Source organism: Carassius auratus, chromosome 4 (assembly GCF_003368295.1).
Source record: "Carassius auratus strain Wakin chromosome 4, ASM336829v1, whole genome shotgun sequence".
NCBI classification, from domain to species: Eukaryota; Metazoa; Chordata; class Actinopteri; order Cypriniformes; family Cyprinidae; genus Carassius; species Carassius auratus.
Genome location: NC_039246.1, coordinates 22,740,757 through 22,767,622, shown reverse-complemented (window position 1 = coordinate 22,767,622; position 26,866 = coordinate 22,740,757). Strand labels below are relative to the sequence as shown.

Below are 26,866 nucleotides of genomic sequence, written 5' to 3'. Positions count from 1 at the left end.
CTGAAGTTTTAATAGGTTTAACCGAACATGTAATCAAAATAAACGCCACTTAATAAACAAAATGCTATGTAGCTGTGATGTATTGGTAATTTTTAGGTCCTGGTTTAAATTATAATTGTTTTCTTTGTCAACAGCTCTGGGCCAATTATGAAGAGAAACCAAAAGAAGAGGTGGCTCAGCTCACAGAGCAGAAGGAACGTGTGGCGAAATACAAAGCTGTCTATGTCACCGAGATCACAGATGGACTGCACTTCTACGCGCAGGATGTGGAAACCGGTGAGTGCTGCCCTCATTTCAAAAACCAATGGAGAAACCGTGGCATCCATGCAAACGTGGTCCAGTTAGTCCCTGCTGGTACATGCTGTAACTACAGGCAAAAAGCATCTTGCTCCATTGACCGACATTATAAAAAAAACTTTAAACTCATTTGGGAGATGGATGGATGGATGGATAGTTTTTATTTTATTTTTATTTTTTTTTACGTATTTGATTTCAAATTAGTTGTTAGTGAAGGATTTGTGTGTTTATGGACATCAGTCTGAGTTAGGGTTAGGTTAGGGTTAGGGTTTTCATGTCTTTGTGTTTCGTCCTGTGACATTTATGGCTTAGGTGATTGGTTTAAAATTATGAAAGATATCACAAAGACACAATGATATCAGAATGCAAGTCACATTCTGCAATTGAAAATGGGAATGCTAACAGTAAAACGGTTAAACGGTCTGCAGCAAAAAGCCTTCTGAATCACATAATTTAAATTGGCTTCGTTCTTTGTTTAGATGACGAGCTCTCGGGGTTTTACACTAATGGGCATCTAATCGAACTCCACATTCAACCAGGCATGGTTATGACATCATACCTGAAGGGCTTTCTTCAGACTCCAGATAGGATGATTATTAAATGTCGCCGCTCCAGCAAATTCCAGTTAGGAAACATTGCAGGTTGTGTGTGTTGCCCTCTAAATGCCCTGAATGATCTCTGTGCTCAGTATGATAGCACCTAGTCATTAAACATGACATTTAAATCACCCTTGGTAGTGACCTAGTCCATGATAGGGCAACTGTCCTGAGATTCAAATAGCGGTTTTAGTGAACAAACACACTTTTTCTCTCTTCCATTCATATTTTCATATAATCTTATATACATGTGCAGATACACACACCAGAAGAAAGATCCTAATTATGCACACACACTTTTGTTTGTTGCATAATTGGGGTCTCGCTACATGTTCCAGTGGCAGACTTCATTGGCAGGACCATAAAATTGACTTCCGTTGTCTCTTAATGCGTCCTAATTCGCAAATTAATTAATTTGCATGAATTTAAAATAAATCTGACGCTTGCGTTGCCAGGAGCGTGACAATCCTATCGCTTTTAGTGTGCCGTTTAGCTTCAAATAACTCCATCTCAGAAACCCACAGGTGTCAAAACACGCTTAAAAACAACTAAGAGAAAATGTTAGAGAAAAGGCTGAGATTTTGGCCAACCTCAATTTATGACTTTTGTCCCTCAGATGACCTTTAACCCCTGCAGGTTGCCCTGAGAGGAAGTGAAGATGGCTGTGCCACGTCTAGAAACCATCACACCAATGAATACCAGCAGTCACACACACCAGTCACACACACATACACTCGGTTCTTTGTGAGGTAATTATTCAGGTGATCTGGTTAGCTGCAGGAGAAAAGCAGGTCACTGCAAATATAGTGCAAAAACGGAGGGAGACGAGATGGAAAACAGGAAGTAGTGAGAGAAGATAAGACAGAAAAACGCTGAGCTGAATATGCAGTATGTTTGCAGCTTTGCACTGTTTTAGCTTTTTTTGTTGTGTTGCTTTTTTTAAGAGCTTTTTTTTGTCAGATGAACCAGAGAGTGCGCATCTTTTTCCTTGTTTAATTGGCCAATGTTTTCCACTGAGAGGATTGGAAATGGAGATGGAGGGAGAGAGATGTGCTCGTTAGAGAAACAGGATTGTTATTTTCAGCTGAAAGTCATTCCTCTTTCTCTCTCTCACACTCTCTCCAAACTGTGTTAAGGAGGTCTCATTCCTTGTAGAGCACATCAAAGCAGAGCCCTATAAAAACCTACAAGCCAGTCGCTTTGCAATTTCATTACCGGTTTCTCACAGTAACTTCAGAAAGACAGGAAAATCCGAACAGGGCGGGCACGATTTTCATAAACACTTTGAAGACGAGCCTTTTGATTATGACATAAATTTTTATGTCTACAAATTTCACATCTAATCTAATCACTTTCTTCCCTTATGGTGGTATTGCAGAATAGAATGTTGGAGTTTCGTATCATTTGAATTTCAAAAATTCAAATCAGAAAGATGGGAATTACACACTTCATCTTTATAGAGGACACCCACATTAATGTTCTTAAGTTTAGACAAGAACAGAATGACCATAATGGATCATAATTTGACCGTCTGATGGCCAGATAGTAGCCCATGACCAAAGTGGTTGCAGAGTGCACTGACTTGCTTTAAAAAGAATTCTGATTCTCTGCTTTTATCATCATGAAACTGGTAACGCATGCATTAATCAGTACATGAGCTACAGAGCCACGCAGCTCTTCATTCATGTTTTTGACAACTTCAAACCAGATCTGAAGAGACAAATGGAATATTACTGCTTGTGTCACACTGTAATTCAATCCAGTCACATGTCTGTAATGTGTGTTTAGCCACTGTCTTTGTCAGTGTAAATAACAGATCCAATCAAGGTTTGATCAAAATTCTGAACACGTCTGTACTCTGCATAGTTCTGTTTCCCTTTGCCTCAAACCCGGATGGTTACAGAGTCGTGTCGAGTGAAAATAAACCGCTCTGATTGATTTTGTGGTATCACAGGGCTGAAGCTGCCAACTCTTATGAGCATTGCGCAGTCTGCGGGTAATGCACAGCCCGATGCTGTGATGATCCCAGCTCACGACTTCATTTAAAAGACTCTAAACACCCACAAATCGCCCTGATAACATCTCCGGTTTCCAGCACCCCATGCGGAGCAGGGAAAAGCTGCCGCACTTTCTCTCTCACTCTCTCTCTCTCCGTCTTTATCAATTTTTTTTCCCTTTTCTCTGTGTTTTTTAATTAGTTGGATTTAATTACTCAAAGTGTGAGATCAGTAGTGAAATGGAATTCCTTGGGCAAAGGAACGTCTGTGTGTATCTCCAGAGGCCGTGTGTAATTTCTCTCTGGGGTGGGGGTGCTGCGTAGTTGTGTAACTGAAACCTCAGTAAAGTAATGAACTCTTTCGGTTACCCGCACTGACAGATTAGTTTGGGCATTAGCGTCAGCAAACTCGTCTGCAACAGGCACATTAGCTGCCATTTGTCTTCCGCTGTTGGGAACTAATTCAGAACAGAGATGGGTTTGTCACCTTGTGTAGATATTTGGGAGTATAATTACGTGTCAATTTGCAGTGAGTATAATTATGTATGGCAGGTTTGTCTCCTGCATGTCTTTATTTTTATGGGATTTCTAGCACTTGGTACTGGTATGAAAAACCTGGAAAATACTTTATGCTTTACATTTTTGTATTTGTATATCATTTATTAGTTTTAATGTCTTTATATGAATTATTTTGATTTCTTTGTGTCACTGTTACTTTATCATACATAGCAAACTTTAAAATAGTCAAACTTCAATATAAATAACTGGAAATAATTATTGCAAGTCCTCTGAAAAGTTATGTTTGAAGTGTTTTGCTTGGTTTTGTTTTCCTTGAATTACTATCGGTCCTTCAGTCAATTACTTTCCCCTAACCAGCAGAGACTGTGAGATACTGTACATCTGTCTGATGATTCTGGTTCATGAGTGTCTTGGGTAGTTTGTGGTATTAGTTTGGCTGGTGGGGGTAGAGGGGCCGTCTCTGGCACACAGCTTAATGACTCAAGTGGTTCCCTTACCAGGTGCCAGTTTTTATTACACATCACCCACCGCTCACCCCTACAGGCAACAGCTGTTTTACACCTTATGAAGGCCAGCCCACTCTCCTAGCAGGGGGAAATGTATTTTTCCAGTTTTGCCTTAATTTGTACTCACTGTTCCCATAGACATTCACCACTGGACAACATTCTGTATTCAATTCACAGCTTGCTATTGGTCTTCTGCAAAGCCATCCTCATTTTCCATTGGTTGCGCTTCACCAGTGGAGTCACTGGAAACGATGCTTTGATATTGATTTAATTAAGGGTGGGGCGAACGCTGGTACTTTGTATTGATTTCAGCAGTGGAGGGGAATCTGTAGGCATTGAGGTGCAAGCCAAGTGTGAAGCACTCTTGATTAGCACTCGAGTGTAGTCTGAACATCTCCTGAAACTCTTCTGTAGGTTTATAGAAGCTTTAGGTAATTGTCTAATATTCATGACCTGATTCAGGATATATACTTACAGTGCCAATTAAACGTTGGGGATCAGTAAGATTGTTTTTTTATTATTAAGGAGTTTCTTATGCTCATTATTGGATCAAAACATACAGAAAATAATGTCATTTTGTAAAATAGTATTGCAATTTAAAAAGTTTTATGTTTTAATATACTTTCAAATATAATTTATTCCTGTGAAGCAAATCATTACTACTGCAGTGCATCATTGATTCTTCAGAATAAGCTGATTTATAATCAGTGTTGGAAACAGATCTGATGCTTAATATTTTTGGGACCTGTAATACCTTTTTTCAGGATTCTTTGATAAATAAAAAATAAAAATGTCAGCATTTCATCAAAATATAAATTGTTGCAATAAACACTACTATAAAAAATTTGGGGGTCAGTAAATGTTTTTTTTTTTTTTTAATACCGTATTTTTCAGACTATAAGTCTCACCTGAGTATGTCGCATCAGCCCAAAAATACGTCATGACGAGAAAAAAAAAACATAAGCTGCACTGGACTATAAGTCGCATTTATTTAGAACCAAGAGAAAACATTACCGTCTACAGCCGAGAGAGGGCGCTATATGCTGCTTAGTGTAGGCTACAGGAGCACTGAGCAGTATAGAGCGCCCTCTCGTGGCTGTAGATGGTAATGTCTTGGTTCATTTCTCTGTTCATTTCTCTTGGTTCATGTCAAATTCATTTTGATAAATAAGTCGCACCTGACTATAAGTCACAGGACCAGCCAAACTATGAAAAAAAGTGCGACTTAGTCCGGAAAATACGGTATATAATTTTCAGCAAGGATGTGCTAAATGGATAAAAAGTAAAATTAAAGACTGTGTTGGAAAATATATGTATTTTAACGGAGAGCTGTTCTTTTTAACTGAATTATTAATAAATCAGCACATTAGAATGATCTATGATCTTGTGAAGAGTGAAGGAGTAATGGCTGATAAATTCAGTGTTGTCTATTAAAATAGGAAAACAATATTAGAAATTGCAATAACATTTCACAATATTAGATTTTTTCTTTATTTTTGATCAAATAAATACAACTTTGATGAGCATAAGAGACTCCATTTAAAATCATACTGATCCCAAACTTTTGAACGGCAGTGTATACTATATATATTTTATAACAGCCTAAGATTTGTTGCAGAGTTGAAGAGATGTGATTATAGAGCATTTTGAGCTAGAGGGAGAATTTCTACTCCTGTACTTTCAGCATAACAAATGATGTAATTGCAATAAATGCAGCTTTCACAGCCCGGATCTCTCAAAGTCTTTAGGCTTTTATGAAGCATTGCTGAAGATCTGCAATTGAGGAAAAGGTAACCAAACTGCCTCTTTACCATGACCGCTTTTAACGAAGCAGAAACCAAAAAGGTGCTTTGCACGCCTCCAAGCCGGGAGCACAGCAGGGCATTATGGGTATATTTGGAAACTTGCAATCAAAACCCAGAGTCAGGGTCTCACCCACAGCCTGTGCGATTGGAGGAAAAAGATGCAGATGCTGCCCCTGCCCTCCCTTCACAATGGCTTTGAAATCACAGAGCTGTAATTTAGCACCGGGCACTGATTGCTGTGACACCGCTGTGCCGTCTGTACACCAAAACGCTGTACTGTATCCCAGTTTATGTGTGTCCATGTTCATGTTTGTTATATTTCTCTCTGCTTGTTTTCCCTAATGTAACGGAATAAGCAGCTGTAGTAGCCTGTAGGTTTATTTTTTGCTCATCGAGGTCGTTCTCCACATTCCCACCCCCTCTGGGCCTCGTCTGCCCAAGTCTCCCGCTCCGAGTCAATCACGAGCGCCGGGAGGAGAGGTGAAACTCTTTAATACTACCTTTATCCTTGCAGAACGGACCCCGTCCACCCGCCAATGAATGTTTAATGAGACGAGCGGGCAGGTGGGCCAGCCCACGTCACCACGTGCCGCCCCGCTGTCAGTGTAAAATGTGGCTTTGTCCTTTAGCTCGGCGTGGGCTGTCGCTTTTACCTGGAGAGGAAGGAAAAGAGGGAATGAACATCACTGTTTGAAAGAGATAAAGACGTTACTGCAAATGGCTTTGAGCGAAGGTGTGATCATTAGCGACTCTAGTGTGTGGCTTTTTTTTATATAAAAATGGGTGGCGTTCCGTTTACTTGTGGTCAAATTGTAAAAATGAAGGTGATTATAACTGCTATTTTTGATTGGTTTTATTGTCTCACACCCCGTTCAATGTCATGTTTGCTTAATACATAACTTAAAAGTGCTGAACGTGTTTCTTCGGGTTTATTTTTGTTGTATTATTTTAGGATATAATTTTTTTTGTTTGTTTTTTTTGCATAATTGACTTGATTGTTGACGTGTCATGGCATGTACAGGTTGTTATTCACCTGAAAAGAAAAAAAAACAAGAAAATGTATCCATTTTAGGATCATTAAGATTTTTTGCATGAACACTTTCATAAGTACAGTTTTTCACAAGGTTTTTATTTTATTTTATTTTTTTAATTCTAATTATTCTCAAGTAGTTTTTTGTAAAATGGTATTTTTATCAGAATACATTAAATAAATTTTTCTCAGTGCAGTAATGAGTTTTTTTTTTTTTTTTGCTGTACAGTACTGAGAATTGATGAGAAGTAATGAGAAAATTCTCAATGCAAGAAGTCTTAATTGTCTTATTAATAGGCTTAATTTTATTTATGCAAAATAGTTGGGCTTGAATTATGGCTTATTGTTTGCTGATTTTGTGAGATTCACCCACATGCAGTATTTATGCTTGAGAATGGTAGCTAAATATCTGTTTAATATGGTGATTTGAAGACATCAGTATTAGTATTGTCTCATTTCTTTAGTCTTGTTCCCTCTGGGAATCGTTTCATGGAATAATATCGCAGTAACATTGATATTAGGTCTAATCACTCTTCCTTGTGCATTTGCATATTTGCTCTCAGCTGCAGCCATAGCAGCACATTTAAATATATTTAAGAAGGGCATTTCTGTGGAGTTGCTGAGGTGTTCATTAGTACTTTGTGTTGTTGCTAGGGTGGTTGCTAGTTATTAAGTCAAGAGACCCTGTCTCTGATATTTCAGACTGTATATGTAAAGGTGCCACCTTTTTCAGTGTTAGCCAATGGGATTTTTGGCCCATTTCATCTGCCAGGCAAAAATCAAATAAAGAAACAGAACACCTCTCATCAACAAGCCATGAGGATGTGGGATGAGTTACTTATTTCAAATTCCTAACCCTTAGTATGAGCCATATTAATAGCAAGTAAATAAGTTTGCCTTCATAAACACAATTAATTATGGTCTATAGAGAAGGAGTGAAAATGGGATTTTTTGAAATGCTCTCCTATCTCTGTGGGATCGACCTTTTTTTCTCTGTGGGTTTCTCGCTCTTCTCCAGCTGTTGTTTTCAAATGGTGTAAAACGCTCTGAGTGAGAGGTTGATCCCACTTGGTTGCATTGTGGTAAACGTGAGGTAGGAGTGGAAGTGTTTTACCCATCGGATGCGATTTACGGTATATTCATCTTTCCAATGCAAATAAATGCAGGTGTGGGATATTTATATGCTTTTTGCAGCTATGCCGTGCATGTACAGGCAGCACTCATCCCTCATAGTCTGTAGTGTCAAGACGGTGTGTCATATGTGAGGAGTGAATCATCCATATAGAGGAACTCAGATGGAGACCATTAAAATAAACATGTTTCCTGCAGTGCAGGATTCTCACTATAAATATTCACAGCTCAACCCGTGAGTCTTTTGTCCACCAAACAAGTGAAAATAACAGTGGTTCAAATGAAATGGTTGGAAATGTTTCGGTTCCAGCAGAGGATCAGTGGTTCAGTCATCCAAGATGGCCATAGTTTATAGTGACAGGTAGAAATGGGCATTACAAGTGAATAAGATGTGCTGCTATATAAAGACTCAAATTCAGAGCAGTATGTCTGTAAAGCAAGACTCCAGGACATGCATTTTGTATCTGTATACAGTATGTATGTGTCTTGATTATTATTATTATTATAAACTAAAAATAATTGATATTAAAACACTGAATTTGAATAGCATCCAGAAATATAAACACATAAAGGTTGATAAAGGCAGAAAATCCTATTTTTATCATTTTTGTAGTAATATTTTATTAGTAAGTAAACACTTATTTATATATAGCACCTTTCAAAACAAAGTTACAAAGTGTTTTTCAATAAAAAGATCAGGACAGTCACAAAATACCAAAAAACATCAACATGAAGAAAAGGCTTTAAATTATTAAACTATTCAATTGCTAAAATAACAGCAATTATATTAGTATAATTATTAAAATTATATGAAGTAATAAAATGATATAATTTCAATAACAAGGTCAAGGCTGGAAAAACGAACTGAAATACTTAAAGTACTTAAAGTATTTTAAAGTACAAAAAGATAAACCTTGGTGTGTGTGAGAGAGGGAGGCTTTCTCATGCAGAGAACCTTTGACTTGGGAGATTAAAGATTTACATTAGCTAAGAGTCCTTGACGTCCTGCTCACTGTTTTTCTGAATAGGGAACTTTTCATCTCATAGTGGACTCTCTCTCAGGCTCATCTGTGAGCTTTCACCTCATGTCCTCTATAACTCTCACTCGTCCCTCATCAGAGCAGGAGGTGAAACTAAATCTGTAGACATGTTCTGCTCATGCTAATTAACGTTACACACTGACCGGGAGCTAGCTGTGTGCAAAACACGTTGCACTGAAAACACGCATCTCTCTCTCTCTCTCTCTCTCTCTCTCTCTCTCTCTCTCTCTCTCTCTCTCTCTCTCTCTCTCTCTCTCTCTCTCTCGCGCAGATTTACAGTAGGCGCTAGAGAACCTGACCCCACCATAATTAAAGCTGAATCCTTCATTATATCCTCCAGTATATCAGCCAAGGAGAATGTAATGAAGCATACAGGGAATGTAAGCAGGACCTATATTCCTGAACACTTGAACCCAGACCATATGGACCACTGCAGGTCTTGTTAGCATACTTTTAGATCAAAACACGTTAACAGTAATTAATTTTTAAGTTGACGGTCTCCCCAAAAGTTTTATTAAGTTTCCAATTAACATAGAAGTACTACAGTATTAGTTATTTCCCACCAGAGGGTAGTGTCATGTTCTTTTGAATTGCATATCAAATGTAAATTATCATATTAATTTACTTAAGTATATATCTAAATACTATGGTACAGTCAAGTTGGCACAAAACAGAATTTGCGATGATTTTTCCTTCGCTATTGTGACCTGAAACAAATGTAGATCGGGACTTGATTGGATCATTAGATGTTATTTTCACATATCATATCATGCAAGGTAGACAGGAATTTAATGTTTTTAAGGTTGGCACATGAATTAAAATAAATAGTTATGTGCGTGATTTAAATAAATCCAAAAATGAATTGTACAGTTTATTTTGATTTCATTGTGACTTTTTTTAGAAATGTTTGAAACAATCGTTCAGATCTGCTTTAAAGAGCGTCTGTTTAACACTTTCTCATGTGAATTAAAGAGGCGGTTCACCCAGAATTAAAAACGAAAACTCATTATCTATACTCCCTCATTCAATTCCATTGCACTCCAAAGGAGAATTTGATTCTTGTGCTTTACAATATTTTGAAATCAAATGATGGTTTTGTGTGGCAACTAGATCAAAGGTTAACTAGTTAATACGCTAAAAACGGTCTCCTTCGGTAGTCTTCCTGTCACCTTCCTGCCACCTTACATTAGTGCCTTCATTAGTTGTCATGTTTTGTCACTTGATGAAGCGTGAAACCTGATGTCTGACGCCGTTTTTGATTTGAGAGCTAGAGAGGAGGGGTTTTCAGTGCTACTCCTTCAGTGTTTCTCACAGCTTTGTGGTTTGAAAATAACACGAGGTAATTCAATAATGGTTGGATGTTCATTTTGAGTGAACGATCCCTTCAGCAGACTTCGGATTGAGGTTAGTATTCTTTCACATGAATTATAAGTCAGTGCATTTGTTTTAATTAGCATCCTTTGTCTATAATAGAGACTTTTCTCTGCCCAGTCTATGCGTTCTAATTGAGTGCTTCTTGGATTAATTGGGTTTAATGCATTGCCTCCATTAAACCTTTATAACGTGTACAGAGGACACCCCCTTCCTTATTTATTATTTAGCAAGCTCTTACAGGGCAGAAAGAGAGGCATGGAGGAACGAAACCAGGGAAACGCATTCTCACTGCCCTGCTGCATGGGAAGAAAATGCTAAACTTTTTTAATGAGTTTATTAAATCAAGGCTGCATGTTCCACTGGCACCTGACATGCTACTCTACCTACAATCACACATCCACGTTCTCTCCCCTTCTCAAAAACTGCTGCCTCCTCGAAACGCTGCTAATATCTCTACTGTGCGAGAATCAGCTGAGAGGTGTGTGTGTGTGTGTGTGCGCGCACGTGTTTTCCCATATGTGCTAATCAACCGTTTAGCAGACTGGATGCTGGTGGGTTAGCCAATTAAATAGAGCATATAAACCACACCCCTTCTGGAAATCTGCCATTAAATACCCCCTGCACCACTCACACGTACACAAACATACGTTCACACACTAAACGCTGCTCTGTTTGAGTTGGCATCATGCTAATTAGCCGCATGCAGGCTTAAGACGTTTTAAACGCTCTCTCTTCTCTTCATCCTCGTCTTTTCATTTAATGCATGCAAATATTCTGATGCTAGCAAACAATTATCATAAAAACCCCAATGACGTCATTGGAGGGGGCGAAAATGAGCAGCTTAAGACAGGCACATTAGTTGGCTTATTTTAACCGCTTTCCTGGAGGGATGTTTGGTGTTTGTCTTACATTACTGCTTTGCGCTCCTACAACATTATTCATGCCTGACCGTGGGGCCATTTTGTCACATTTCCATGCCCCAGCAAACCCACACCTCAGTGATTACGCTGATTACTCTTGTTAGAGGAAAAGAATGAACAGTGCAAGAGTACCGCAGAAAAAAGTAAATATCTGTAGTGAACGTTCTCATTAGAAAGGCATTTCAAGCCATTTTGATGTATTAAAACCTTATTGGCCTTTGGTTGATTTGAGAGCTTGCTTGGGTCACGTGTTCCCCGGTGAGGGTTTGTTGGTCTTAATCTAATTTTATTTCCATATTTTGCAACAGACCCCAGGCTCAGTGGATGTTGGTTGTCAATGAATGAATGTAATTTAGTGTTTGCTGTTTGGCTGAACGAGGAAAATATTATGCTTTCCTCTCCAAAGCCATCAGGGCTTCATTGTTAGAGAAACGATGTTGGCAGAGGCCAGTCACTCGCAAGTTAATGCATCTCTTCCTTCTCAAATCATCCCGTTATGGTATGAATCATTAAATCATGCCAGCAGGATGGTGCTCTCCAACATGGAGACAAATCTAAGAATGCAAGCTTGAAGTTTTCTGACTTTTCCAAGAAGTATGATAGATTGCATGGAGATGTTCACCTTTTTGCCTTTTTTTTTTAAATCTGTGCAGGTACTAAGCTGGAGAGCCTGATGGAGAGCATGCGAGGAGAGATTGCCGCCCAACCTCCGGTGGAAGGATCCTATGCCCCGCGCAGAGGGGATTTCTGCATCGCAAAGTTTGCTGATGGAGAATGGTAAGAGCCAAAAAAAAATCACCTAATGGCATCTGCTATAAAAGCTGAGTTTCCTGGTTTCAGCAAAAGATCTTTTCATTTATTCATTTCTTTTTTAATAAATAAATGTAATAAAATTTTGTCAGAGCTGCTGGGCAGGATGTTCTTGTCTAGTTTTGAGAGGTTATGATGAGTCCTATTGCTGATGGGGCAAGTGTGTGCAGGTGATTGGTGTTTCAAGTTATAATGCACCGGCATTCAAATCATGGCACATGCTGATAATTATATTTTTATATTGCTTGTAACCAATAAATGGCTATCATTAAACAATGTCTAAAATATTTAGTCATTTAAATAGATGTTTTTAATGCTACAAATACATTTAGGTATCATTGCATCAATGTAAAAGTATGAAAGATGGCATAAGAGATGTTTGAGATTTTATGGTAGCACTTTAGTATAGGGACCAATTCTCACTTTTACCTAGTTGCTTATTAGCATGCCTATTATGATCATATTGGTTGTTTACTAGTACTTATAAAGCACATATTCTGAATGGCCATATTCTACATTCCCTAATCCTACCCAACACCTACATTTAACAACTACCTTACTGTTAATAAGCAGCAAATTAGGAGTTTGAGGCAAAAGTCGTAGTTAATGGTGAGAATTGGACATTGAAGTAAAGTGTGATTTATTTCTTTTCTCTTTAAGTGGGCATTAAATGGCAGCCATTATTGTATAATGTCAAATTGCATTGAACAATAATTAAAAATGAAAGGAATTATATTTATCTAATATTGGAATATTATTGTATGTTGATAACTGATAAGCAGAAAGGCAGCATTTCTCAGCAGGCTATCTTCACAGGGATTGCTTTAACATCATATTCATTTTTTTGAAATAGTTTCATAGTGAGCCATCTGTTGGTTATGGGTATTTTTTGGTTTACTTAAATTTTATATTGGGGTAATCTGCCCTAGATTGCAGAACATTGGACTGCTCTAATGAGTCCTTTGTCCTTTAGGGAAGTCTGGAAGCTTCTATTGTCCTCATAGACTCTGAACAGGCTGCATCCTCAGTGGGGCGACTCATTACTCAAGCATCTGCTAGTGTTTTTGTTCATATCATCTTGCTCTTTTAAAAACTCGTTTGAGCTCCACCCAGCAACATCCCCTGAATTTCTCCTTCAGGTGCTTACAAGGTTTTTTTTTTTTGCACGTTGTCATGTTTATCTTTCTCTATATCCCAGCTGGCTCAGGTTTTCCCACGATGCACCAGGACTATGTCATTCAGTGGCATAAGAGCTCATTAAGTCTGTGATACCAGCAGAAAGACGTTTTTCAGAACGGGCATCCCTGGATCAGGCGGGGGGTTTGGATGATTGAAGTGTTTTAGCATAAGTGGATGGTCTGGAGTGGGCAGGGGGTCTGGAGTGGGTTGCAATATCGAAGTTTGATTATATGAAAACGAAAACTCTTCTTAGACTTTTTCCCTCTTGTTTGAGGTGTCATGCAGAGCTTTGAACTGCTCTTTATGAATATGAGAGGCTTCTTACACTTTCAGAGCGTAAGGTTATGAATACAAGATAAACTCTCTCCCTAGACCCCGATAGAAGATCTGTCTGTACTCTACAGTTAGGAGCAGTAAACTAGTATTTTGCTCTTTACAAGAGTGAATGTTTTCAGTTAGGTGAAATTGGAGGTCACTTATAATCCACTATTGGTGCACAGTGTGACCTCTTTCAGTCATATCCATATAGAAAAGGCAGTTCGGAGCCAAAAAGTCAGTGAAAACCGGAGTACCAAAGTGCCATTTAGTCACTGATCACTGAGTGGAACTGACACTTTCTTCTCTGTCTCTCCGTAGGTACAGAGCTCGCGTCGAGAAAGTTGAATCTCCAGCAAAGGTTCACGTGTTCTACATCGACTATGGAAACGTGAGTATGTGCTTGCAGGGAGATTGATGCGTAATCTGGATGTAGCACAGCGTCTCCTGAGTGGAGTGTCTCTTTAGAAAGGCGCTGACTGATGAATGTTCTGAATTGTGTTTAAAATACTGCATGTGCTTTCAAAAGCCAGCACTGAATCCGTCAGTCAAAATACCACACATGTGGGAAAACAATTCCTCTCCATAAATCCAGAATAAATGCATTTTTTTGCAAGGGAAATAATGTTAGTATGCTTGAAAGCAGCTTGAAGGCTGCAGTACCCAGCATGCTTTGCTGTTTTTATGCCCGGGGCGGAAGGCTCCAGGCCAGCACAAGAGAAAAGATGCTGGTGGTCATGTGATTGAACATTTCTCACACAACAGGCCTTTTCTCTCATCTTTGTATTCCCTGTGCCTTCCTCTTTCTTCTTTTCACAGACTCTCCACCTCATTCTTTTATTCTCTTTGCCCGTATATCTTAACCCTCGGTGTAAAAGCATTGTGCTGAATCTGATATCACTCTGCATGCTTTCTATCTCTGCTCAATCACTCTGATTCGCTGAGCAGAGTGTTTTGAGGGACTTATTTTTATTTTAATGCCCCAGCAAAAGTTTATGGCCTTAAATGCCTCTTTTGGCGGGGTCTTTGGTCTCAGTGTTGTAATTTAGATTCATACAACAATCTAACAATTTAGACAAAGTAGCAAATAACTTAAATGTAACAAATCTGCTTTAATATGCATATAATTTGACATTTTAAACATTCTCTTTAATATTCTAAAATGTGTGTAACTTATTTTGGAGATGTTTACCTTTTAGAGATTTATTTTATTCATTATCACTTGTGAGTCAGTTTCTGCTTTACTTTTAATCAACTGATTACATGAATATATTAAATCAGAGTTCATCACATTATGATCCACTCAAGTTTGACAGCCAGAAATTGTCATTGTATTTATTCTAAGAAAAATATTATTATTATTTTAAACATATTGCTTTAAATTTGCCTTGATATAGTTAATTTAGTGATCCTGTAGCTCAATTGGTAGAGCACTGGCATTATCAAGCACAAGGTTGGGGGTTTGATTCCCCGGGAACACATGGTATGTAAAAATTGATAGCCTGAATGCACTGTAAGTCGCTTTGGATAAAAGTGTCTGCTAAATGCATACATTTTTTAATTTAAATGTAATTTTAATTTACTAATCCCATTTCTATGAAACACAGAGAAATTGCACTGACATTCAAACAGTGTCCAAGTATTTCTCGGCCCACCGTGTGCTTGATGTGTGTTCCCACCTCTCTTTCTCTGAAGAATTGCTGTGTAACCCCCCACAAAGAACAAGCCTGTCTTTTTGCTTTGTACTTTCATCTGTCCTCCGTCTGATTTTCCATTTTCTAGTCTCTGTCTGCCTGTATTTCTCATTCTCAAAGCTGAACCCATCCTATGCGGCATCTCCGTGCTAACCAGCCTCTTTAGCCTGCTGCGTTCACATGTTCTGCACTAAAGACACATGACCACAGCGCTCAGCTGCGACCCAGTAGAGAGAGAGAGTGTGTCTCTCATATTGTGTTGCTGGCTTCGAGTGTGGCATGTGGAGGAGTTAAGCGTTATCCTTGACTGTACTCACACCTCCTCCGTTTAATGAGGACCTTATACAGGCAGCGAGTGTATGAAAGAGGTATGAAGGCTGTTTTATAACAACAATGTGACGATCTCTCTCTCTTGTCCTTCCAGAGAGAGATACTATCCTCCACGCGTCTTGCAGCCCTTCCTCCAGCCTTCAGCACGCGTACGCTTCCTCCACAGGCTACAGAATACACATTTGCCTTCATTCAGGTCCCACAGGATGTAAGTTCTTGCACAAACACATTCATACGCACTGCCATGTGATTCATCACACACCGTGGCCTTCAAACGGGTCCTGTAGGACACATAGAGCATGCACGCACAACATAGTCACATCCAGGTTATAAAAGACAGGAATTACAGTATGAGTCACATCATGCTAGTTGAGCTGTTGGCATGGCATACTATAGTATTTCTGCAAATTATGCAAATGTTCTGCATAGAATAGCCTTGCATTACAAGTGTGAAGTATACAACAAGAGCACACTTCATTGCATTAATTGTTTTTGTACATAATGAGCTCATGTGATGTAACTATGTACTATACTTAGGGCCCTATGAGTTCCGTGATCTGGAAAACGCAGATAGAATCTTGGAATCCAGCCATAAAAGTGGAATTTACTGTATACATATTAAGCTGCTAAATAATTTTAAAATTTGGAATCTTGCATGTTCTGCGTGTCTCTGTTGGAATAAATGGTGCAGATGTGCGGTTTCTTTTACTGCACATGAAGTGCGTGTGACGCTTATGGTGATTTTAGACTCTGCCGCCTCAATATATGTATGAGTACATGAACACATAACACAATCTCTAGAACTGCTCTGAGAGTCACTTCATTAGCATTTTACACTTTCCTTTGAGAAAAACCATCGTCGTATAATATAAACAGACAAACTTTTTAAAGGTCTTCACAACAACCCGTCAAAATGTTTGCTTTAACTTGAAGTAACTTGAATTTGATGATAGTAGTTACCAATAAAACAATTATTAAAAAATTATTTTTCAAGGAATATTATATTTACCAGAAAAAATATGTACCGGAATTTATTTACTAGAAAAAATAAAAAATGCACAACACGGTATTTCTTAGGGCCTTAAAAATGTAATATTTGATAAACTGTTAACAAATTGCCATTAAATTGTGTACGTTTGATGATTTCAACTAAAGACATGCTTTTTGATTAACAAAATTTAATTTTAGCATTAAAACAAATTGGTTTATTCATATTTAATAAATACATTTTACATTTTAAGAAAATAAGAATAAAAATAGGGAAAAAAACCTGCATTTGGGATCAAATTAAACAGGACTCTGTATACTCTGCATCAACAGTAAGCCTTATGCTAGAATGCTGATATTCCAGTACAAGCATTTTAGTTAGTGGAATCGTGTGAGGAAATGCATATGAAAGTATGTGTTCCACCTGGTCTGTGTGCGGAGCATGTGTGTGTGTGTGTGTGTGTGTGTGTGTAGGTGTGGCATCATGCCACCTGCCCTGTTAATACTGCTATAGTTTTGTGATCTTGTCCATCTTTTGAGGTAGGCGCATTGTTCTCTCAATCTCTGTCTCTTTCTCTTGTTTTTGGATGGCCTCTGTATCTCGTACCCCCACCATAACTCCCCCCAAGGGCAACATGCTCTGAGGTTGCCATGGAGACTGGGTTTGCTCACAAGAGCATAGTGTGTGTGTGTGTGTGTGTATGAGAGCGAGAAAGATCAGATCTGTATCTCTCACCTCGTGCGTTGAACATTTGTGAAACATTGTGTTAGTGTAAAGGTATTTTCATCAGGTTTTTTTTTTTTTTTTACCTACATTTTTTCATTATTGTAGTGCTTGTGTGTGTGTGTAAGTGTGATGAATGAGCAACTCTGCAGCTGGAGTGTTTGAACGATGGAGTCTGATTGGCTTAGAGCACAAACTGAGCAAGTGTCTGTCAATAGTGTGGTGGAAGTGTTGTGTTGTGGGCAGTTTGTAGAAATCAAACCTGGTTTAGGATGAACGTATGTGTGACATGTTCCTATGATGACCTCACCCACAGGAAGACGCACGAGCTGACGCCGTGGACAGTGTGGTCAGGGACATTCAAAACAAACAGTGTCTGCTGAACGTGGAATACAGTGGAGCTGTCTGCCCGCACGTCACGCTGCAGTTTGCTGACTCGAAAGATGATGTGGGTCTGGGTCTGGTGAAAGAAGGCCTTGTCATGGTGGACGTACGGAAAGAGAAGCACCTGCAGAAAATGGTACGTGACAAACACACACGCATCTAAATACGAGAACCCAAATAATGAGAGTGGAGCCACTGGTCAACTTGTTTGAGCCAGAGACAGCATTAGTTTTAACTGGGATCTGTTGTAATCTATGTGCCCTGAAATACACCTCGCTGTTTCACAGCAGGGTCTCTGACGGCAGCCATTTTATATTATTATGAAGCACTGACCATTCGTTCTCCCCTTGTTATCCTCTCTCTATCCATCTCGCTCTCACTTCCTCTCTTTCTCCTTTCCTGTTATGTAATGCTTGTACCATTTCTTGAGCATTTTGAAAACTTGCTGCATTCATTCGTGACTGTGTCAAGCGCACACAAACACACTGCTGCTCACACAGGACTTTAGAGGACTTGATTCAATAGTTTGAGCATAGTTAGATCTCTTATTTAAAAGCTGTTTTTACAATCAGAGATTAGTTTATTCTAGGGCTGCACAATTCAGAGGAAAGCTATTTTTTATTGTTATTTTAAAAGCTCAAAATTTGCTATACTTGTTTCTATGGATGCACAATGTGCCCCAAAATGTTGATGATTTTTTATTTTTTAAAACCATAAAATAAACATACTTTTGTAATATTTCTCTGTAAAAATAAATAATTGTATTCATTCAGTGCTACTGTAAAATTACAACATTGATACTATAATTATAAATTAATCACAGGGATAGTAATTAATGAAAAGTATGATGATAAAAAGTTTGCTGACAAGCCCATGACTAAAACAAGGTGATGACGAGATGACAATAAGGTCAATAAATAACTCTTTCAACTTGCAGTAACGTTGCGATAAAAAAGATAAGACTAAAAGTAAAAAATAATAATAAAATAATAATAATTGTTTTACTGTCTTTTAAAAAAATGAGACCATATATTATTGCAAGCCTTTGTTGTGGTTGCCAGATCTTAAGAGTTCAAATCCCTGTTAAAAGGATACATTCTCTGCAGTGTTTTGCTTAATTTTTGCAATCTGGCAACCATGTGTACGTATTCACTCTTCATTACAGAAGTGCTAATGATGAACTGAAAACACCAACAAACAAGCTAAAGTTTTGCAATGTTCAGTTTAAATTAAAATGTCATTCAGACAGTCTGTGTTCTTTCATGAGAGCTCCACTTTTTTTACAGACAAAGTGCGTATCTAAGTCTTTGATATTCATTTTCATATTAAATTACCTACAATAAATCAGTGCTCTAGATGAGGTGAAATAAACCATGTGTATGAGTTCACATTCAGGTGGTTTGTGCTATATAAGTGCAATACTTGAAATTGTAAAATACATTTCTCAAATGACAATAATCATGGCGATTATAATTTTGAGCTATAGAGAGAGACATTTAGTCGATTAAAACTTGACTACACAAAAACAGGACAAGGTTGACAATAATAACTAAAAAGTACATTTGACACAGGAATGAGACTAAATCACTCAGCCCTAGTTTCCACATTTAAACAAGCTCTAGAAACTTTCATTTAATAGCTGTTTATCTGATATCGGTTGGAGGTGAGACTCAATGGCTTCCAAACTCTTCTCCCTCAGTTTGATTTGAGACACTTGAGCCCATTCTTTGATCAGATATTTATCCTATGACCTGCTGCCGCCCTGAAGGAATTTTTTTTTTTTTTACTCCTGAATCAAACCACACATGTTTGTTCTCTGCAGTCTGCTTGTGATGAACTTGAAGCGGTTTGTAGACTCTGAGCATATGGAGGGTGTTTGTGACAGCCACGTCAGGTCCACCGTTTCCCTGTTCCCATAGGAACACTGCTGTTCTGGTTCATCTTCCCCGCCTCTCACTTCCTCGCGCTCTCTTTCTTCATTTTCTATTGCGCTAACAGGTTGTTTGAGGTGCATGTATAGCTGAGCTGTCTGACTTCGGTGGCGCTCACTTCTGCTCCGGTTTCACACTCGCATAGATATATGAATCACTTGTACTCAGGCATACTGTACTTCAAATACTGTACACATGCTTTAGGCATGTAAACATGGCTATAAATGATCGTCAACGGATCAGCCCAACACCACAACATTGGCTCAACCAATGGCATGAGTTTATGGGCGGGACTGTGTTTGATCGACCAATGGCAGTGTGTGTTCAGGAAACTGATCATTGTGTGATGCTAGAACCACAGAAATTAGTGAACTGACCGTGGAAAATTCCATCATCTGAACAATATAATACATTTTCCAAAAACAGTCGGTGTCACTTATCCTCCTATTAATGCAGACTGGTACATTAATGAATGTGTACTAACTCTCTTATTACACTATTTCATTCCATCATCAGTAAATGCACATGAAGGGCACTTCCTGTAAGCCAGATTGAGTCCACAGTCTGGCTAGCATTGGCACTTTAGTATAGTGTGGTGGCGCCATGCCACTTGTCTCTGCTTTCACCCTTGGATTTTTCATAAAGATTCTCTCATCTCACTCTCTCCTTCATTCATTTTCTCATTCATTATCTCTCCCACTCGCGCTCTCTTTCTCTGTCCTCTCGCTCTCCTTCCCCATCTTCTCTTGCTGCTGGTTTGGCCTCCAGTGCAGTACACCGTGTGCAGGAGGATGTAGTTTGGAAATTTGCATGTATTTGCATGTCGCTGAAAGCGGTGTGATAAATCATAATCTGCAGAATTAAAGACAAAGCAGTGGCCCAAACCTTTCATTCCTTAGTAAATTAGCTGTGATTTAAAACGCTGTTAATACGCAGTGATTTATTTACTCTGCCTTCATAATACACGCTGCCATCCCACCCGTGACCCCACACCCCTTTGTCTGTCTTGTGATATTTTATTCCTTTTAAACACACTGTGCTCTGTGATCTTTTTAACAACGTCCTCTCGGCTGCTGAAGGTTATCTGCCATGCTTGACACCTGACTTCCTGCTATCAGCAGATCTTTACTCTGCTGAAGTCTCCAGACCAGAGTCCATCAACAGCCAGTCCATCACATTCACTGTGGTCTAGTGAGAAATGAGTCCTTGAATATCAGTCTAAGGAGAACGAAAAAGAGAAAGGAAATCTTTAGAGTGAAAGTAGGAGTCTGATATGGGAACGTCTGTCTGACAGGAAGAGAGTGACAGATAAGGCCCACCGGTTCTCTTTCTCTTCACCTGTGTGCGGATAACGCAGGTCTTTCGATAAGCGTGCATGAGCTTCATCAGTTCTCGGGATCGATAGTTGAAATCGATGTGTCATTTCCCTCCCTGTGTTTGTCAAGCACTGCTCTTTCTTATTTCTGTGTCAGTCTGTCTCTCTTTCTCTGATTTTCTTCCTCATCCGGGCGTTCTGGATGAGATGTTGTGTGTTATCGGAGGGGATGCGAATGAAAGGGGTGAAGTCAAGCTGTTCTGAGGTCAGTTTAGTAGTGCTGCTTCTGCATGTAAAGCTTGGTGGGCTTCTCATGCAAAGGCTGTTCCAACAAGGTCTGCAACAATGCACTGCAACAAGATCATTGAAATGAACCCAATCCAAGATGGCAGAAGAGTCAAGAGAAGTAATTATACATAATTTGTGTTTAATGCAAAAAAGGGTATCTATGTAGCTGTCTGTTTAGGCAGTAGGCAACAAGCCAGCTCGCAGGGTTTGGTACAGAGGTTCCTTGTATTTATGCTACATCAGCGCTAAGCTTATGCTTACTGTAGCGTACCATCAGTGACACTGGTGCCTTTTCACGTTCATTAGTTTTACAAGCTAATTACAAGCTCACATACCAATTAGCGTTAAAGTCATAGAATGCAGTCAGTCTTATTGGAGATTTATTTAGGGAGATTCTCCTCCAACATCCAGTATTGACTTAGATTGTTGATTTAAAAGGGCTAAACTCTGGGTTTATCATTTCAGGAGGAGTTTATAACTCAGTCTTGTTGCTGTATAATGACCTTCCCTTGGAGACATTAATTAAGGCTAAATTTGGTCTGATCCCAGCCAGAGATGTACTACAAACCTGTGCTGCTATTGGTGTCTTGATGAAACCATAGCACTGTTACTAGCTCTCTTTCTCACTGTCATATTCTAGCCATTTTGTGTTGTACAATCCAGATGATAAAGCCCAAGGGAGGTGTAGTATTTTTATTAGGATTGTTATGTGATGAAATGGTCCTATGAGAATTGTAGCTTTTTACCATTTAATGGAAAGTCGTCTAGGGTTTAAATAGTGGTTTTATATTTCTGTTACTCTCCTGTTTCATTCCTTAAACATGTCTTTAATTTGCTAAATTAATTGCTATAAAGGAACCCATATATAATTAGTTTTCCTCAGTCCAGTTGGACTTATTGCTTAGGGGGCTTTTTAGTAAGATGTTTTTCTAGTTATTTTTAACTTGACATCATAAAAAAAAAATAAACAGCCAAAGTCTCAGATTTTTATTTCATCTCAGCAAAAGTACAATCAGGCATTTACAGGGCACCCCATGTCCAGTCATATCCCATCATGCCTCACTCCTGACAGCTCCATTACCCATTAACCAGCAGAAGTTAGCTAAGCTTAGAATGGGGAATTTTCTGCTCCTCTAGTATCAAACCCACACTCATCCACACAAACGGGCTGGGACACATGCTGAATGACACGCATCGCTGCCTAAAAACCCCATTTCAGTCCTGTGCCCTGTGGATTGAACACAGGCTTGATCTGGGACAGAGAAGCTGTTTCAGCTCCAGCGTCTTTCTGTTGTTTAATCTCTCTTCTGAGATGATCAAAGCCCAAACTGTTCTCTCCGAATGCTGTGCGGCTGTGTCTATGATCGCTTTGATTTTCAGGCTGCCTGCATTACTGGGTATTATAGTGTTTTTAGGAACACCACAAATCTGATCACTGTCCCATCATTTCATGCCGAGAGACGGTAAAAGACTCAGTTGCAGTCTGCAGATTGGTAAAACACAGCCACCTGAATCCACAAGAGTTAAGGCTCTGAATAGAGGACACAGAAATGCCACTTGGAAAGGAGAAGTGTGTGTGTGTGTGTGTTTAGACTCCATTGTAATGGTGATACTCTCGGTTGACAACACATTGTCATTGAGTGTTAAAGAAACATTCATGAATGAGATAATTAAGCACCGATGTGCTTCATGTTAAAGAGTTCATTTAACGTAGTACTTGCACACACCGAAAGCTGCCTCTCAGATAGCATGCAGTTTTGAATTCAGTTATTTATTTTATTTGGCAGATTATTGCACTTCAGTGGACTATTGGGTAATATTATAATATTATTGTTTATACTGTACATTTTAATGCCGGGATGCCTAAATTCACTTGAGGCATTTATTTATTTATTTTTTATTATTTGCTTATGCTTTTATCCAAGGCGCCTTAACACTTCCTTCAAGGTATGATACATGCTCGAATGGGAAGTGTAAATTGAAATCTAAATGTAAATTTTTCATATCAGCCATTTATCAGTAATAATTATCAGCTTAGCAGTATTATTAATATCTGTGCATCCCTTATCTTGAGATGTCGGTGAACTGTCATACATGATGCTGTCAGCAGAGTTTGAGAAACTGCTGATGGTGTGTGTGTGAGTGTGAGGTGCTGTGTTGCATGTTGTGGTGCGTCAGACGCTTGATGGATGGAGACTGCATTAGCTGCACTTTTCTCTGCCGTCTGCAGCTGCAGAGTCCAGATGTACCGCGGCGTCTTTTCATGCGTGTCCTAAAGCACTGAAGAACCACCTGATCTTCAGCCAGCCAATTAACCCCCACATGCAAACACGCTGCTAAAAGAGCACACCCTACGCTTTATAACATCTGCCATCTCTGTGCATTAAATCCTCGGCTGTGACCTCATCCGTACCTGGTACTTCAAAAAACACGGAACTTTCCAGCTTTCTAACGATATTGCCGATACTGCTCTGAACCGGAAATGAAGACCGACCGTCTCGCTCTCTGACTCATCTATGCCTCAGTCAGTGACTCTCAATGCTTGCTGTGGCAGAAGCGGTCAATATGTTCAGTGTTATTCAGGCCTGTGTCTGTGGTGCAGGAAAAGAAAGAGCGAGAGACACACAAGCCGTCAAGTGGCTGTAACCACCCACACTTTCACTTTTTGTTATTGAATGCATGCTCTGCAAGCACATGGCTCCAGACACCACCCTGATGATCAGGGAGCGACACAACAAGAGGAAGGTCTGTTAAGACATCATCTAAACAAGGTGCACTTACTGTGATTGACTTGTGGATTCTGCGAAGCATCAATCTGGGAAAATGCTGTCAATTTTAAAGCATTCTCTGTCCTCCATAAAGTTCTATGTGTGTCATTTATTCTGTCGGGAATGCTGAAGGATGTTGTTTGGGTATGTTAAAGTTAAACACAACACTAGGCCTTTCTCTGTCTAAATGCACTTTTTTCTTGTCATAGGTGACTGAATATCTGAATGGCCAGGAATCTGCCAAGAGTGCCAGGGTAAGATCTGCAAACTCTCATGCTCTTTAAATCTTTCTGCTTTATCACACAGCTGTAAATTCTGACCGTCAACCACAGTATTGTGCTGCTATTCATTTATTTATATTTATACTTTATAATATGGTTCCAACCATATTAACCAAGGTATAACACTGCTCCCAAAGCAGCACTATTCACAGATGTTGAAAGGTGTTCCATGTCACTCTTTATTTTTTAACTCACCACAGCAACCAACCAACCCATTAGTTAACATTAGTAAATGCAATAGCATTAGCTAACAATGAGGAATACATTTGTTACTGAATTATTAATGTTCATTAAATACAAAGTGTTAGTTTAACAAACTGAACCTTGTGTAACTAAGTGTTACCTATTATTATACACATAGGTGAATACAATTGCATTTGTCATTTTAGCACTACACTGTATATTTGAGCCATTCTCAGTTTATGTTAGTATCTTTATTATTATTCTTGCATTTCCCCTTCCCTGCTGCTTGTCTGTATTGCTTAATGTCCTTGTTGGCACTGAAAACAGAGGAGTTTTGTTTTGAGAACTGGCTTTGGCTTTGTTACCTGTAACATTGACTTTTATGCAGCGCAGTCTTTTGGCTAAAACATTGCTCCATATGACAAGCCAATGGCTGTTTAACAAGACTCAAGCAGAAGAGAGAACCATGCCAACCCAAGAGCTTGATGATGATGTCCCAGCTAACGATGGCGCTAATTATCTTAGACATTAATTAGCTGTGATTCTCTCCGAGTTAACGGCCACATGCACACCGATGACAAATGGAGGGAAAACATAAAAGACTCTGTATGACATACACAATGATTTTCCGCTTTCCCTAAGAATCTCTGAAGCCCAAACGATTCACTTTTGCACAAATGAAAAGTTTCCCTGCTTTATGTGGCAAAACCGATGTAAAATAGAAGGACTGCTATGGAATTTGTTAGAAGTAAAGTCTTCACGCGTGACTGGATGTGAAAGGACTAGAGTTAAAGAGCACGGTAAACGGCCGTTCACCTTGTTATTACTGAGGTGTGATGATGTCTCGGTCTCACAGATACATGGGGTAAAAACGCTTAGCACAATTTAATGATGGTGAATCAGTGATGTCGGTTGACTTAAAGCCTCATTAATGTTTCGTTGAGGTTATTAAGAATTTGGGGGGTTCAAATGTTTGTGTTCCCTTTCAACATATTTGGCAATGATGTTCTTTTACCCCACGTGTCAATATAATGAAGCAGCCCATTTAAACCATCAGAGATCTGCTGCTTTGAGGATTCTTTATTATAATCTATGATGCTTTCAATGCAGGGTCAATAAAAGTCTCATGCATTTTTGACAGTGCTTAAAATATATAGAAAGTGTTAACTTAATACTATATTGGCAGCTGAACAATGAAAGTCTCCAAACTGCATTTGAAATCTGAATAAATTTTAGTAATACAGGGTTTTTCTTTACTTTTTTTTCTTTTTTTTGTGACATTCTCACCAGTTGCATGGCTGAAATTCCCATAATGTTCGGTTAAAGCTTTTTTTTAACTGTCTTTAATTGATTATTTTCATTTTCATTTGCAGCTTAACATTTGGCGTTATGGAGATTTCCGTGATGATGATGCAGTTGAGTTCGGGTATCGCCGCTAAGTCATTGTTCCAAAGACCTTGAGGAAGACCAGATTCGCAGAGAACACAAAAAAGAATAAAAATCATGACAACAAAACAAAACATCAGTATGCTCTTATTTTTTTCTAACATTGAACATTTGCCTCTTTTATTTTCTGTGATTTTTTTTTTTTTTTTAATACTCTGTGCATATCCTCTCTTCTGTCTAAGGACTTTGTTTCTTGTCATTTTCTTTTCTTTTTTTTATGCGTATAGGCTACAGATAATTCTACCTGTAGCTGCTTCAAATAGGACCAACGTACTTACCTTAATCTTAGATTTTGACATTAGCCAAACATTTTTTTGCCAATCACCAGCTGTAAAACCCCAATCAGATTCTGGGTGTATTTTGGGGCAAGACTTTTAAAGAAATGAGGGGGATGCACAGAGAAACCATGAACTCAACAGCTTGCTGAGAAAACACCTCCTTAATCATGAGATTCTATATTTCAGTATATATATGGATATGGATATTTTGAAGTTGGATCAGAACTAACCAAGTGAACTTACTGAACATATCTTTCTCTCTCTCTCTGATGTGATCTGAGTGTTCAGTGACATTTCTGGGGATTTATGTGTAGGAAGTGTGTTTTCTCTTTTTCTGCCAGCACCTTTACAAGCGTCTCTCAGCCTCCTCGGTGAGTTTTACTCAACGGTCATCCTTTCGTCTTTTCCTGCTCTTGCCCAGCATACAGAAACAGTGTTTGAATTTCTTTCCTTCTGAGGTAGACCCTGCCATTGTATTTAAATCTGACAAATAAAAATGAGCAAAGTGTCATGTTGTCTGACTGGTTTTGAGGGTTGGGGTGGTGTGGAGTTCCTTTTTTTGAACAATTACAACAGTTTGTGTCACATGAAGAACATTATATAAAACACTGTAGTTACTACACAACACTACAAAGGCAAAACACAGTAACTACACCAATGCTGCTGTGGAGATTTCTGGTGTTTTCATTGATTAGATATTATCGGTCATGGTTTATTACTGACAAAATACAATTGTAAG

General features: G+C 38.8%; 1 protein-coding gene across 1 annotated transcript in view; it reads left to right on the top strand.

The window, feature by feature from the left end:
* Positions 1 to 26,636, top strand: part of LOC113062885 (staphylococcal nuclease domain-containing protein 1-like) — a 150,717-nt gene extending 124,081 nt beyond the window's left edge. Inside the window, exons 18-24 of the mRNA XM_026232948.1 lie at positions 135 to 276; positions 11,868 to 11,991; positions 13,840 to 13,909; positions 15,637 to 15,750; positions 17,570 to 17,773; positions 24,149 to 24,193; positions 25,777 to 26,636. Of these exons, the coding sequence (XP_026088733.1) occupies positions 135 to 276; positions 11,868 to 11,991; positions 13,840 to 13,909; positions 15,637 to 15,750; positions 17,570 to 17,773; positions 24,149 to 24,193; positions 25,777 to 25,842 (765 nt within the window). The 3' untranslated portion in view covers positions 25,843 to 26,636. The remainder of the gene's footprint in view (positions 1 to 134; positions 277 to 11,867; positions 11,992 to 13,839; positions 13,910 to 15,636; positions 15,751 to 17,569; positions 17,774 to 24,148; positions 24,194 to 25,776) is intronic.
* Positions 26,637 to 26,866: the final 230 nt, after the last annotated feature.